The 16,672-nt window shown below is 41.8% G+C and overlaps 1 protein-coding gene across 1 annotated transcript in view; it reads right to left on the bottom strand.

The window, feature by feature from the left end:
• The window catches only part of LOC142198535 (protein spinster homolog 1-like), a 99,002-nt gene extending 84,898 nt beyond the window's left edge, over nucleotides 1-14,104 (bottom strand). The window contains exons 1-11 of the mRNA XM_075269567.1: nucleotides 13,963-14,104; nucleotides 13,697-13,762; nucleotides 13,257-13,393; nucleotides 12,969-13,120; nucleotides 12,812-12,881; nucleotides 12,480-12,625; nucleotides 12,238-12,390; nucleotides 11,886-12,075; nucleotides 11,656-11,721; nucleotides 11,347-11,445; nucleotides 10,453-10,624 (exon numbers count right to left, since the gene is read on the bottom strand). Coding sequence (XP_075125668.1) covers nucleotides 10,453-10,624; nucleotides 11,347-11,445; nucleotides 11,656-11,721; nucleotides 11,886-12,075; nucleotides 12,238-12,390; nucleotides 12,480-12,625; nucleotides 12,812-12,881; nucleotides 12,969-13,120; nucleotides 13,257-13,393; nucleotides 13,697-13,762; nucleotides 13,963-14,104 — 1,393 coding nt within the window. The remainder of the gene's footprint in view (nucleotides 1-10,452; nucleotides 10,625-11,346; nucleotides 11,446-11,655; nucleotides 11,722-11,885; nucleotides 12,076-12,237; nucleotides 12,391-12,479; nucleotides 12,626-12,811; nucleotides 12,882-12,968; nucleotides 13,121-13,256; nucleotides 13,394-13,696; nucleotides 13,763-13,962) is intronic.
• Nucleotides 14,105-16,672: the final 2,568 nt, after the last annotated feature.

Here is a 16,672-nt window from a genome sequence, read left to right as displayed (position 1 = left end):
TTAGAAGAGCTCGTGTGTACGGCTCGGAATGAGCCGAGCGCTTACGCCGCGTGAAGGGGCCCACAGATTGCAAGCTTTCAAGGCTGATTAGGCCCCTTCGTCAGGCATGGTTTAAACACGATTTCTGAAAGATGCATATTGTCAAGGTGGTGGTCTCAATGGGACCACTTAAGTATATTGGATGGATTCCAAATTACGTCAAACCTCGAGGTTCGCAATGATGCAATCAACACAGAAAACAAGATGAATCTGAGCTAAAGCATAAGGTTTATTGAACAAATCATCTCTTCTTATACCCAAAGAAGTGGGCGTACATACAGGGTGTATTATAGAGTAATCATTAACTCGGTAGGCGTGTATGGGTGTGTCATTGAGTAATCATTTACCGTTAGGATTCAGCAATTTCTATACATGAGTATTACAAGAATATCCCGCCCCTAATTATGAATATTCTAACTGTTCTGACATCTGATGATGAGGTTAGCTCAGTGCGCATTACGTAGTGTACGTTTTAGTCACCTTACCGCGTGGCATAACAAAGTCTATTTTGACATGGGTTTTTCCTTAGTCTCATCTTAAGCTATTTTAATAACCATCTTATCACTTTATTCCAGCCACTTTATTACTCTGTTTATTATGGGGTGCGGCATTATGTCTGCAAATATTCTGATTAATATGGAATATGGGTCAAGCTGACCTGGAGAGGCATGTTACAAGCTTAAGTTATTGAAAGAATGTATACACATATAGGGAATATATATGAACGTATTCATTTCCCTATCAATATTTATGTAAAAAAGGGGACACACAGAAATAGAAAGAAGATGTCACTGTCCAGGTGTGCCCGTTTCTTCAGAAGTGTCTTTAGTTCCATATGTGGTAGATTCTGGTATGCTCCATTTCGTATAGGGAAAAATATATCTTTATACCGTGTTAACCAGTGGATATGAAATATAGAAATTGAGAGTCTTCAAAACTTGTAATGCAGAAAACAAGGGTGAATTTTTTTTCATCCGCGCCCATTCCCGAAGCAATAACAAAATTTATTCAATAAAATATATGTACTCTTAAATGACAAAAAACAACTCATCCTGTAAAACACAAGCCCTCTATGTAGCTACTTTGACCAAGAAATAAAAGAATAGTTATGGCTCTTGGAAGGAGAAAATGAAAATAAAAGAATGTATATTTCCATATAAATAGTGTTCCATAGTATTAATATACTATAGCTTGAGTATAAAGTAACAATCTGGATTATTTCTATTGGATCCCATTTTGTTGTTTCGATGATGCTTTTTACATTATGTATTTACAGATTTTCTACATATTTCCTTTCTTACTCTATTCTGGCAGTGCGTGTTGGTTGTCTTCCAAGCATATATTGCTAATATTACGGTATGTATAAATGTTTTCTTTCAGCCACCTCTACAGTCTAGGTTGGGATGTGTGGAAAGAGTGCAATGATCCCTAATAAAATCACATCTTTCACGTTTTCGTGATGTTTAATGTATTCATCTGCCAGTTTTGCTCCTAACTGTCATCTAGCTCATCCATCTTTCTTATTTACAGTTTGATTGAAAAACCTTGTGCTCTCTGCTCTTTAGTATTCATGTTAAGGGTCCTGCTGAGTGTGAGCAGGACTATGTGTAATACATAATAATACATATGGTATGTAATATCATAGGGATATTTAGTAAAGTGCATACTGTAACTGCAAAATTTGGTTACAACTGTGTTGTAGTTCAATAGTCTGACCTAACCCCTTCCCACCGATGGCATTTTTTGATTTTTGTTTTTCGTTTTTGACTCCCCTCCTTCCAAACTCCATAACTTTTTTATTTTTCCACTCTCAGAACCATAGGATATCTTAATGTTTGCGGGACAAATTGTTCTTCATGATTCTACCATTAATTATTCTGTACAATGTACTGGGAGGCTGGAAAAAAAATCAGAATGAGGTGGATTTGAAGAAAAAGTGCATTGGTGCGACTTCCTTATGGGCTTCGTTTTTCGGCGTGTATTCTATGTTTCAGTATGATTCTGGGGATACCAAATTTATGTATCCAAGCACCGATGCAATATAAAACTTAACATTTAATAAACCTATGTTAAAATGGTCCTTTAAAAAACAAATACAATTGATGTCCTACAGTGGTAGTCACACGAACATAATCCCACATAAGCAGGAAATGATATTATAGACAAAATACAATGTGTACCTAGTTGTCGCTGCTATACAATAATATGATAATTGGAATGGTCTTACCAATTGTGAAGACAGGAGGGAGAGTGGTGAAGGAGACATGCCATAGGAGAAGGGATTCACCCTATTACCACCCTAGTGTCAAATCCTTACTCCCAAAAACTCCCACCCTAAGAAGGGCAGAGCCAAGCTTTCCCTTGCAAAAGACCCTAGTTGTCCCTAGTCCCATGCGTTTCCTGGCACAGTTATGCACCACTCATCAGGTGACGTTGCTTATTCTGACATATCACTAAGAAGCTATACTTCCTGGCGACCGCATTAGAGTTACAGTGGTAGGATAGAGCATATAAGCAGACAGACTACTGACGCTGGCTACCACATAGTTGATCCAGTAGACACAGATGGCTCTATGTACAGGTGACATCAGATGTCAGATGCTGCAGACGATTTAAACAGATCTATATGCACATGAGAAAGGGCTTGTGCCCAAAATGCGTAGTGCCTTGTCAATAAAGATTCTGGAAGAATTCATGTCCAGCTGGTTTGTGCACGCCTTACCCCACTCCTCTGCTACCCGATTGGACTTGGACTTTGAGGGCCACCTGTACATTTAATTTTTTGCGAGCCTTGGCTGTCGCAAGGGGACTAGCTGCTGCCACCACGCTTTAATTTTGTGTGCTAATAGTGTTGTGATTTGTCACATCACAACACAACAAGGTAAGGGGCTTTAATTTATGTCTATTGCCTCATCTTATCGGGAATACTACACTATTGGCGCTTGGTGTCTCTCTCTCTCTTTTCTTTTTACAGATGGCTCTATATCCTGTATATTGGCTGTATTTTGGTACTGCTGTTCTGCTCCATTTGTAATCAGGAGCATACAATGTCATTGTCGTGTGATCAAGGCTCTGAGACTGCTGCTGGGATTATGAGATGGCCCTGGACATGACAAAATTGTCCCAACCCGAAAGTTTAGACCTAACTACGGCAGTGAGGTGAGACATTTGCTTCAAAAGCATACATCAAACAACCACTTTCTCTTTATTATTTTGACGTTTTTGTAATTATATTCATACATGTTACTATTCTTAACCAACTGGTGATATGACCCCTTGAGGGGTGTACTTTCCAAAGTAGGGTTATGTGTCTGCAGGTTCTACTATCCTTCCTCTTCTGTGCCCAAACAGACAATTATACCCACATATGATATTAAGTATGGTATCCTGGGTACACCAGTGTCACACATGTGGGCATAAACTGCCGCTTGGGTACACAGGAGGGTGCAGATAAGAAGGAGCACTATGTACTTTTGGACAGCTGATTTAGGTTGTTGTTTTTTGGACACATGTCACATTTGTAGAGACTCTAAAATTTCCCCTACAAAATGGGGTCACTACTTGGGGAATTCCAATTTACAGGCACCTCTAGGGCTCTGCAAAAACAATATGGCATCCAGGAAATTCATCCAAATCTGTACACCAAAAGCTAGAAAGCACACTGATCCTTCCCTTCTGCGCCCTGTTGTGTGCCCAAGCAGCAGTCTATACCTACATACAGTATATAACTTCTTTATACCCGGAATAGCCCACTTAATAGTTTTAAGACTGTATGTCTCTGATGACACAAAATGGGTGCAACATATTGGGCACTGAAATGGCAAATTTCTTTAAAAATTAAAATTTTCACTTTGTATATTAATTTTCAGTAAGCACTCTTGGGATCAAGATGATAGTACACCTTGATAATTATTTGAGGGGTCTAGTTTCTAAAATGGAGTCACTTTTTGGGAGTTTTCATTGTATTGGTTCTTTAGGGGCTCCGCAATTGGACCTGAAAACTATTCCAGAAAAAATCTGCCCTCCAAAACCAAATAACGCTCTTTCCATTCCAAGCCCCACCATGTACCCATACAGCAGATTATAAACACATATGGGGTATTGCTGTGTTCAGGAGAACTTGCATAACAAACTTTGGGGAACTTTTTCTCCGTTATCCTCTTGTAAAAATAAAAAAATTTGGACTATATTGATGGTTTATTGGAAAATAAGTGATTTTTCATTTTCACGTCCCAATGTTAATAATATCTGTGAAACAGCTGTAAGGTCAAAATGCTTGCTATATCCCTTGATATGTTCTGTGAGGGGAGTACTTTCCAAAACAAGTTTACTTTTGAAGGTTTCCATTGTATTGGTACTCTAGGGGCTTTACAAATGCGACATGGCACCCAAAATATTCCAGCAAAATCTGCCCTACAAAAGCCAAATAGTACTGTTTCCATTCCAAGCCCCACCATGTACCCATACAGCAGATTATGACCGCATATGGGGTATTGCCTCTTTCATGAGCAATTGCTTAACAAACTGTGTTTTTATTTCATTTTTGCCTGAAGTTAAGGCTGTATTTTGTTTTGCTCATTTTGTGCCTGAAGTCAAGGTTTATTTACCTGTTTTTTTCTAAATAAACCAGTTTTCTGCCTATTTTTTGTCGCTGTCTTGACTGTTTGGGTCTGCACCACTGCTTCTACTGAGCTGACTTCCCCACAAAGGATATACAGTTAGGTCTATAAATATTTGGACAGAGACAACATTTTTCTGACTTTGGTTCTGTACATTACTACAATGAATTCTGAACACAACAATTCCAATGCAAATAAAGAAAATAGCTATTTATTTTGAGTGACATATTTGTCAAATTCCGTTCAATGAAATGGGACAATTGCAGAAATTTGCCTCAATGCATTGGCATGCATTAAAATTCTAATACATTATAAGAAAAACAAAACTGAAAAGTAAAAGCATATTGTACACGATTCTCCTAGTTAGGATAGACCTGTCGCACTGTCTCTTCCAAGATTTCTAAATTATTATCTAGTAAATAAGTTCTGTTACACTTACAATAGGTGCAAATATGGCAAATATTTTCTACAAAATCTGTGGCAAACATTCGGAAAAATAAATCACTGTTGGGTCGGCATACATGCGGATTTTAACCCTTTCGCTGCCAGAGGTATCCGGATATTTTACACCTCTGGTAGCCAGGGCAATTTCACAGTTTTGAGATGGACAAATAAAATCTAAATTGCAATGTTAAAAAATTATACCAACCCCTATATATTTTTTGAAAGTAGGTACCTGCAGCATTGTCAAAATGCCACTTGGTACTGTATATGAACAAGCACCATTATCCAATTTTGATTTAAAGAGAATTGTTTTATAAAAAAAAAATACATACGTTGATAAACGTGGAAACCAAACAAAAATGTATATGCACCCCAACTCCTAAAATAAGAATTCAACATGTGCAGAGCTCATTCACATCGCTAAGGCCTACACATGCATGCACATATCACCAGAACTGGAAGGAACAAAAATCTGTTTTGAAGCTGGAAATGTTAATAAAATATAGGGATTGTCCACCCTGAAAAGCAAGTGCACCTCTAAACCCTATAAATTTATTGATAGTAGACAAAGATTACATGTGTCTCAATGGGTTATCAATAGACATGTCCACCTTCCTGTAACTTTGTGATCATGTCCTTTGAGCTTCATAGTAAACACTGTCATAAGAAAATGATGCAAATGCAGTTTCCACCTCATTTTCTATTTTTTACAAGAGATCCAGAACATTGTGTGGAATATTAAATGGTATCAGTATAAAGTAGAATTTGTCCTGCAAAAAACTAGCCCTCATACAGCTCTGTGAACAAAATAATATGGCTTGAAGAAGGAAAAGAGTTGAAAATAAAAATGCAAAAGTGAAAACATGACTTAAACGGCCTAAACATTCCAAATTTGCTTAAATAATATTACTAAAATACTTTAGTAATATGCAGGACTTTGTGTCCGGTCATTTGATGTTGCAGGGTCAGTGGGTCTTAAACTTACTAGCACTCTCTCTTTCTAAAAGTTTGTGTGGCAGTGGCCCTGTACCCTCTCTATCTCCTCTCCTTTATGCTAAAAGGGATGTGCTATAGTGGAGTGGCTGCATCTGTGGGAGTGAGCAGGAGTGGCACCTGACATCTGGTCATTTAGATAGTCAAGCCCACAGCATAGTAGTGGCCCTGGCGGGGGGCCCTGGAAGATGGCATTCAGAAGGCACAATGCGGTACTTGGGAATGGGTGAACAGATTTTGCACTGCCATGGCAGGAGGTATCAGGGCACTTGTCCTGGAAGGTTGGGAGCTACAGTGTGCTTAGTCTCTGTCTCCGTGACGCCAATGAGTTAACCTAGCGCTGGAGGCACTGACTGTAATAACTAGGGCTCATTTTTGGAGTAGGGCTTATATTTCAAGTCTACTTAAAAAATCCTGCAAAATCAAGCTAGGGTTTAGTTTCGGGGTATGGCATACTTTTGGAGAAACAGGGTAGCTCAATTGTTCCCACTTATACACACCTCTTCTGGATCTCACGTGACCCCCCTTAAAAGCTCTCACTCTAAATCCATGGGAATGAATATAGACTTGGCCCCTTTTGCAATTTAAACAGCTTCCACTCTTTTAGGAAAGATATCTACCCCCTTAGCGACCCATGACGTACTATTACTGCATGGGTCGCATGGGGATGTATGGAACGAGCTCACACGCTGAGCTCGCTCCATACATGGCAGATGCCGGCTGTATAATACAGCCAGGACCTGCCACTAACAGCAGCAGTCGGTGCCCGAGCCGATCGCTGCTGTTAACCCTTTACAAACTGCGGTCAAACGCGACCGCAGCATGTAAACGGTGCAGGTGGCATGGCGCCGCCATTTTCCGCCGATCGCTGCCCTCCTGAACGTCACAGGAGGGCGGTGATCGGTTGCTATGACAGCCAGAAGCCTATTGAAGGCTTCCAGGCTTGTCCCTGCATTAGTTCTATTAGACCAGGGGTGCTCACACTTTTTGAGCATGTGAGCTACTTTAGAAGCGTACCAATGGATAAGATCTACTATCCATTTCTTGTGGGTGGGGGTGGGGCAGGGCCAGGGGCGGGGCCGGGTGGGCCAGGGGCGGAGCATGAGAGCAGGAGACAGCTCTCCGGTGTCTGCTTGTTCACAAAGCAGGCTGAGAATCATCTCCGGACACTGGCAGGTGGGGCCGCTGCAGCCCTGACTACGAATGAGTGCAAGGCCCCGACTGTCAGATGATTCTCAGCCTGCGCAGTCAAAAAGCAGACACTGATCCCGCGATTGACCCATATGTCCTTCGCGATCGGCCGGTAGATCGCGATCAACGTATTGGGAACCACTGTATTAAACGATGCCAGAGGCATTGTCTAATAGAACTGCTACGATATTGCTATTCACTGTACAGTAGTATACAGTAGTATTGCAGTGAATAGTATGAGCGATCAGACCCCCTAGGTTTCAAGGTACCTAAGGGGTCTGATCATAAATGTAAAAGAAGAAAAAAAAGTTTTTAAAAGTATTTAAAAAATTTAAAAAATATAAAAATTCAAATCACCCCCCTTTCCCTAGATGAGATCTAAAAGTAAATATAGAACATTAAACATAAACATATTAGGTATCCCCGCGCTCCAAAATGCCCGAACTATTAAAATATTAAAACATTTATTCCATACTGCAAACGGCATAGCGGCAAAAAAAAATAAAAATAGCCAAATAGCGTTTTTTTCAACACTTTGCTTCCTATAAAAAATTGAATAAAAAGTGATCAAACCATCAGATCTTTCCCCAAATGGTATCAATAGAAACGTCATCTTATCCCGCATAAAAAGACACTGCACCCAGCTCCATACATGGAAATAAGAAAAAGTTACAGATGTCAGAACATGACGACACCATTTTTTTTCTATTTTGCAAAGTTTTTCATTTTTTAAAAAGAATCAAAACATTTCAAATATTATATAAATTTGGTATCACCGTGTTTGTACTGACACATAGAACACAGGTAACATGTCATTTATACCAAACAGTGAAGGCTGTAAAAATTAAACCCCTTTTAAAATGGCGCAAATGCATATTTTTTGCCAATTGCACCTCATTCTGAATTTTTTTTCCAGCTTCCTAGTACATTGCACAGCATATTGAATGGTGCCATTACAAAGTACAATTTGTCCCGTAAACAATAAGCCATCCTGCAACTTTGTGAACTGAAAAATTAAAAAGTTATGGCTCTTGAAATGTGAGGAGGGAAAAACGAAAAAGTGAAACCAAAAAATGGCCTGGTCATTAAGGGGCTATAAGATTTTGCAGCTATTCTGCAAAATGTTTTACTATTGCTATAAAAGTCTATGAAGAATTATAATGAGTTTCTGATACAATTCTATTTTATTCACTGACATCTGTATTAACTTCACTCAAGGTGGGGGCGTATTTTTCGGACTATAAGACGCACCTAGGTTTTAGAGGAGGAAAATAGGGAAAAAAAAATTTGAAGCAAAAAATGGTAAAATATTTAATATATGGGAGTTGTAGTTTTGCAACAGCTGCAAGGCCACATTGACAGGTGACCCTGCAGCTGTACGGGGACGCATAGAGTGTTTTTTTTGCGGGGCCAGCTGTACTTTTTAGTTATACTATTTTGGGGAATATCTATTGCTTAGATCACCTTGTATTGAAAAAAACCCGGTGGTTTATGATATATGATATATATATATATATATATATATATATATATATATATTTATTTATTTTTTTCTAGGGACAGGAGGTGATTTAGAACTTTTATTTATATTTTTAAAGCTTTTTTTTTTTTTTTTACTATTTTATTCCCCCCCGGGGGCTTGAACCTGCGGTCACTTGATTGCAAGTCCCATAGACGGCAATACAACTGTATTGCCGTCTATGGGAGCCGGCCTGCAACTTCACAGATACGGGGCCGGTGGGGACCGGCCCCGGGGGAGAATGGGCCACCGATACTGACCCGGCATCCGCTGTACTAGTGAGGCGGATGCCGGGGAGGGATAGACGCTGGTACAGGTGCCGGGCCTGAGACATCGCTGCGCTCCACTGTCCTGCATGAAGCCAGCGGCGGGGGGACGGAGGAGCAGAATAGCAGCATCACTCCTCCCGCTGCTGGCTTCATGCAGGGCAGAGGAGCGCAGCGATGTCTCAGGCCCCGGCACCTGCATCTATCCCTTGCCGGCATCCATCTCTCTAGTACAGCGGATGCCAGGCGCCACATTCGGACTATAAGACGCACCCTTCTTTTCCCCCCAAATTTTGGGGGAAAAAAGTGCGTCTTATAGTCCGAAAAATACGGTATGTCAGATACCCTGAATACAATGTAAGTCTGATCACTGGGAACCCATTTAAGCCTGTTTTATGGTATTTTCTAGTTACCATAATGAAGTCTGTAGGTATAATTGACATGCTGTGATTTCCAAAACCGCACTGGTTTTGGAAATCGCGGCATGTCCAAACCGCGGTTTTTACCGCAAAGTAGGCATGGGATTCGCTAGAATCCCATCCACTTTGCCATTACTGTAAAACGTCGTAGATTTCCCGCGGCGTTTCCGTCACATGGGGTCCCGGCCTAAAAGTCAAAGACCACACCTTAAGCCTCTAGCGTTACACCTGTTCACAGTATGTGTGTGGTATTGCAACTCAGCCCCTTCCAATCAATGAAAGTGACCTGCTGTCCCACATCCCTTCCTATAGACAGGTGTGGTGCCATTTCTGAAAGAAAGCAGCCAGGTTATTGTAATCCAGGAAAACCCTTATAATAAATTGTCTATTCATCCTTTGATCTATTAAGTTCTGTAAAGAATTATAGAAAGACTCATGTACACAATTTTTTTTTTTTTTTTTGACTGACTTTTTTATTAACTTCAGTCAAAATTTTTGTGGGAGGAAACCGGAGTACCCGGGGAAAACCCACGCAAGCACGGGGAGAACATACAAACTCACTGCAGGTGTTGCCCTTGGATGGATTCTCACCCACCCAGGACTCCAGCTCTGCAAGCAAGCAGTAAGCACTGAGCCACCGTGCTTGCCCATGTCATAGATCATGATATCCTGATATGGTGGCCTTCATGTCTTGCAGGAGAGTTTTCACCTCTAGTGGCAGTCATGATGGTGGAGCTAGTCTAAGGGATGAAGAGAAGAGGATTAACATTATCACAGAGGCAGTGTGTTATTCATAGCAGAAGTGAGCCATGCAAATCTTGCAAGACACAGACTGCTCTGCAGATATTACAAAGATGCTGGATTTCACATGTGTGACTATAGAACCAATGAGAATCCAAGGCAGGGCTCTATTGTAATTCTGCAGGAGAATTGAGAGGACAATGGAGATATTCTCTACTCACCTTCAGACTCCGTTTCTGCCTCCTTGCGGTCCCTCTCAATAAAGTGGGCGTTGACCAAAAAGAAGGCTCCTCCAATAGCTTCCATGAATGCACATGTCAGGAGGGCGTATTTCAGGCTGCGGTACCTTGATAGAGTTGTTTCTACCGCTGCTCCATGGATTAGGTCAGATATCTGAGGATGAGAGGTGATACATACTTGATTAATAATACATGTATAGTTAGTAAAGAGCAAAAATACAAAAAAAGCAGAAAGGTTGGAACACAACAGTAACTGCTATGTGCTTGTTAGGAACTCTGGTGGCCAGACAAACATGTGGTAGCAGAAGCGCTGCACTGTATATAGAGAAGGAGCTTCCATCCTACAGACTATGAGCAGCCCCAGTATTATACAATGGCTGGAGCTGGAGACGTGCGGCATCCACCTGGAGCAGATAATCTAATATATAGCACCAGAAGGTTTTGTCTTTGATGTTCTACTGTCAGACTTGCAAGTTACAACTAGTTTGTTTCAATATAATTTCTATGTGTGTATATTCTATGTGGGCTGTACAGATGCTGTGTGTATACTGTTGTTTCAATGCTGTACATGTACTATATGTGTACTTTGTGAGTGGACATGGAGGGAGGTAGAAAAACTCAGCTTTAGGATAAGGCGCACATTACAGAAACACAAAGCCAGGAGTGGATTGAGCAAAAGTACAAAGTACAATTACTTCCTATATATTTCCAATTCCTTTCATCGCCATTCTTGGCTTTGGCTAAAAAAAGCAGCAAAATCTGCAACAAAAAAGCTGCGTTTCTGCAACTTGGGCCTCATACTTACACAGAGAACCAGTGAGGTAATAGTGATGTGTATATACAACATTCAGGAAACAATATGTAACAACTACTTACAAATCCAATGAGGTAGGGGCTCCCGACATCGCCCAGCAGGTGGGCCACAGTAACTTGCACAGCCCCTGCTGTAGCTCTTCTTGTAGGAGGAACCACTGACTGAAATAAAAGAATATTGTGAGTAGGCCGAAGGAAATCATTGAAACCAAAACAAGAGCCATTGTACAAAGTGACCGCATAGTATAATGACAAAATATTAAAAACATAAAAAGTAAACCTCCCAATCTACCGGGAAGGAGCATCTGATGGGTAACGGAGGGAAGACAGAAGAACGGCTAAAATATCATTTCATGGCTTGTTAGAACTCACCAGGAGGATTTCTGCCACAAGGGCCCAGTTGAATGTGAGGAAAGTCTCTCCAATGAATATGAAGACCTGCAGAAGTGAAACATTTGGGGAATTAATATAGGCCACAATACAAGTGCTGGAACGTGTAAGTACAAAACTACACCTGTCCACAGCCAGTATACTGTACAAAGGAATAAATAGATCCAGAATCCAATAAGTGGATGACAACAATCTATAGCTCAGGTACTTACATAAGTGGCCACAAGACTAATGTCTGCCAGAACCAGGGCCAAGAACAGGAAAGGGGCGGAGCATAGCAGGCCACACGCACAGACCAACGGGTCTGCACGGGGATTGTTTTTTCTATATTTTTTGCTGATCTCCACCCCTGCTAGAACTCCCAGGATGCCGGAGATGACTGTAAGCACGCCAAATATCAGACTGCAAAGAAGAGTGTTTATAGAGGTTAGTAAAGAAGGTTCAAGAAATTGCAAGACAACCTTGTTTAATAAGGCACAGTATGATGAAAGCTTCATCTAATGTATCTTCAAGGAAGACACTAAACAGAAGTCATTCCACAGCACCGGAAGAAGAAATGCATACCTGTCATTATAGGTGCACGTTCCAGTCTGACAAGGCTCCTTCTCTAGTAAGAGGCTTCGTGCACGTGTCAGAAAAGAAGGAGCCCAGAGACCTATGGCGCCGGCTACAAACGCTACAGTCGCACATCCGAGAGTGGAAAACAAGAAACTACGACTGTAGAGAGGGAAAAAAAGAAGGATTTAATAATCATAAAAAACACAAGGAGGATCGCTGCCGACATCCACTACACAGAAAACACCTACTTTTTGAATAGTTTCTTCACATCCGAAATCCAGTTATTGGAGCTGACGGCTTTGTTTTTGTTCTTCCCGTCTGCGGCTCCTCTTGGCGGTTCTTTCACAAAGATAAGTAGTAGCAGGACAGCAATGACGCCCAGACCAGGGGTAACCTGCGTGGTGGAGGAAGAAGACATCGTATGATAGATAGATAGATAGATAGATAGATAGATAGATAGATAGATAGATAGATAGATAGATAGATAGATAGATAGATAGAGGATATAAATAGCGGGATCATCACCTAGTGGAAGTAACCAGGGACAAGTTTAGGAAGTAGATTATAGCCTTTTACTTACCCGGAAGGCCCAGTGCCAGTCACCACCTGCTGCACTGACTACTTTGGAGCCGATAATATATCCGAGGCCACTGTAAGAGAAATGAAGTGGTTATAATTTCTAGATCATCTGGCCATAAGTTCTCCACAAAGTCTGTATATTTACACAGGATACTCACCAGCCTACAGGTATAGTCAGGTAGAAAATTGAAAACATGCGACTACGCTGGTCTGCCACAAAGAGGTCAGCAATAACGGAGGGGGCAACGGTGGAGAAACTTGCCTCTCCGACCCCTACCAATGCTCTCATTGCCAGGAGGAGCAGGAAATACTGTAAAAAATAAAAATTAAAATGGGACAGAAAAAAAAAATTAGTAAATTTTTGTGATTTTTTTTTTTTTTTTTTGCCTGCATGGCAAGTGTACCTTGTCATAGAGAGATTTAGTAGCTGAGATTTATATCTTTACCTGATTGGGAACGAATGAGATGCTCAGGGTCATAATGGACCAGAATAAGGTTCCTGCGCACATTATGTATTTCCTATTCCAGCGGTCGCCCATATAGCCAAAGACCGGACCAAACAGCATATAGCTGGCGATGAATACTAAAGGGGAGAGAAGGAGAAGAAGTATCAGGACAATGTGTCAGCGGAACAAGTTATTGCTTAAGGACATTGTTAGTACATTAACTCCTGTATTTAATCCCTCCTGTCCAGATAACAAGAAAGATTTTCAGGCAGCCATTTTCTGAACTACACCAATAGGGATCCATATTCACATTCTTATTCTTCTGTGATGTCATAAGAATTCCGTGAATAGATTGACCGACAACTCTGGAATATTGGTTTAGTCCTGACAATGGCGGTTTCCAGGGGATTTACAGAATATAATTCTATGGTAAAATATACCTGTATGTAACAAGCCGGATACACTGTCGCTCATATTGAAGGCTTTTTGAAGGTCCGGTAGCACCCCTGTCACATGGAAAGAGAGAGGACAATCATTATACACTATGACAGATCTGTGCTAATAGGTGGGCACAGTAACAGGCACAAAGATCATTACATTTGGTAAGAATCCCAGGCCAGGGGTGACCTATTCTAGACACCACATTGCTATGGGCCTGATAAATCTCACCACCAGAAGTAATACCGTTTACCCCTCCCCCACATACCTGAGGCGCTGAAGCGTTCAATGTAATGTATAAGGCTTACGAAGGACATAATCGCTACGGTGATGACGGAGCGCATGTAGGAGACTCCAGTCAGCGCATGAGTGTCCTGCGGTTCAGAGCAATAGCCTTTTTCTTCATCCATTTGAGGTGAATGAGTGCCGATTTGTTTTTCCTCATCCACATTCTCCATCAGTAATGGAGTTGTTGGTTCGCCATCATGGAGAGATGCCATATTTACAGGCCTGAGTCTATAAATACTAGAGAGACACAACATGGAAAAAGATTAGACGACATTTCATTCCTATTAATCTAGTTTATTTCACATAATGCAGATTCTGATAGTCCAGAGCAGAACCACGACATAACCTGGGCTATCAGAAAATCAGAAGGCGTTGCTTTATGTTACAGTTTTTGATGGAGCTGTCTTCCCAAAGGATTCCTGAAGCTACCAGGTCCTATGAATTTCACTACCTTATGATATATTTGTACCTATGCCATTATTCACATCATGGCCCTGAGCTGCAGGAGATGACCACACAGCAGTGCTCAGAAATCTGTGGCCATTCAGTCACTATTGGACTACTGGTTCCAGTATCCCCACCCCAGCTAGATACCCTAAAACTTTTAGTTGTTCAGTATTTGGATTCCCCAATCCCATCACTGTCTTCTGATCACTGTGACGTATCAATAGTATAGGTTGAAACTTACCGTGTTCTCCAGTAAAGGGCGTTCGAATTCTCGCACGTGTAGCTTTCTAGCAGAGTTTTGCAACACAACTAGCATTCACGATACACAAGAGAAAAGAGAATGTGCTCAGGTCCTTCTCCTGTTTTACAGGCAGGAGCTGATTGTGACATCATCAGCTGGGTTCTAAGCTATTGCGATGTCATCAATTCTTTTTTTTTTTTTTTTTTATCAATTCTTTATTTATAACAAAGCAGTTATAGAATACAGTGACAATTCTTTATAGTCTAATTCTATGGAACCATTGCATATTGATGCGATGGCTCCACTTGTGTAACCTGTTTCTTCATTAGAAGTGGTCTTAAGAAAAAAAAAAGTTAAAATTAAAATGATACATTGGCACATGTTCAGATATATTTACATTAGTAATAGTGAACCCCTTGGCGCTGTGCACACATAGATGTGTGATCCTGTAATCTAGTGCTTACATCTCTGTGATCACAGGGCACATCCATGGAGATTGATAATCGACACCTATATAACCATTTCACCCTTGTGAAGCCATGACAGCTGCCCACTGTATGTAAGTGTCAGCACTTGCTGGGTTTAATGCAGCACCAATGTTTATAAACAGACCCTACCAAATTAGGGATTGGGTTTCCCCAAGGGTTAGGAACTCCGTGAACACAGTGTTAATAGCTACTGGTGTCCGTGGAGACATGATCAGGACTAGAGATGAGCGAACACTGTTCGGATCAGCCGTTCCGAACAGCACGCTCCTATAGAAATGAATGGAAGCACCTGGCACAGCAACCGGCCGCCGGCAAAGTGTACGTGCCAGGTGCTTCCATTCATTTCTATGGGAGCATGCTGTTCGGATCGGCTGATCCGAACAGTGTTCGCTCATCTCTAATCAGGACATGGTTGTAAATAAATTAGCACAGTATCACTGGAAGATGCACAATATGAAGCTGATGTAGCAGAGCTGGATTTGATAGGTGATGAGAATCCCAAATTTACATGCTAGAGGACCAGGAGTCAGCTTGCAATAAACTCAATTTTAGGTCTGTGATCACATACAGAGGTAACAGACTTCCCGTATTAGCCCTTATCAGCAAAATTAAAAATCAATCAGCCGACCTGATAACTAGAAGAGGGAGATAAACAGTTAAGAACTACAAGCTGCTCCCGACAGGGGTGAACCTGCCAAGACGACAGAAAGCCGCCCCCCCCCCCCCTCGCGAGGAGGGGGTAGAGCGGAGGGGGCGTGGTGGAGCAAAGAGGGTGGGGAGAAACGAGGGGGCGGGGCTTAGCGGCATTCGCAGGCAGAGAGCAGGCAGGGAGAGGACCCGCTCTCTGCCTGAGCATGAGGGGAGGCTGCTGGAGCAGCGCTGCTCCAGCGGCTTCCCCAATCCACCACTTGGTGCTAAGCCAGTCCAGGACAGCTTGTCCTGGACTGGCTTAGGTAAGCAAAAATGCCGCCCTCCCTGAGGCCCTGGCATAGTGCCGCCTGAAGCGGTCGCTTCAGGTCGCCTCATGGGAGGTGCTGCGCTGGCTCCCGAGCACTCAGCCCCCCTCCCCTCCTGAGAGCAGGGAGCTATGTCACTTGTCCTGGGCGGAGAGATAAGATCATCCTCAGGTCTGTGGTTATGGAAACGAGATGTAAACAATGAAGTGAATAATCTCAGATAGTAGCCATACAAAGCAGTTTTGCTGAAGCAATGTATTCAGGAAAAAGTCTTAAAGGGATCCTAGCATTTAAACATTTTTTTTCCTAGTTGACATGTCGGAATATCCTTAAGAAAGGCTATTTGTCTCCTACCTTTCTAAGTCGCCTCTGGCCCACTGTTCAGTAGAAATATTGTTTTTTACCAGTATGCAAATGAGTTCTTTCGCAGCACTGAGAGGAATTCTCTCCAGTGACGCCTCCTTCTTCAACAGCAACCGCATCTTCTGCGTCTTCTTCCAGCTGGGATCAGACTCTAGCGCCTGCGCAGTCGGCTCTGCCATCAGCACGCAGACAAGA

The sequence above is a fragment of the Leptodactylus fuscus genome, chromosome 3, assembly GCF_031893055.1.
Source record: "Leptodactylus fuscus isolate aLepFus1 chromosome 3, aLepFus1.hap2, whole genome shotgun sequence".
Lineage (NCBI taxonomy): Eukaryota > Metazoa > Chordata > Amphibia > Anura > Leptodactylidae > Leptodactylus > Leptodactylus fuscus.
This window is presented reverse-complemented; position numbering and strand designations above follow the sequence as displayed.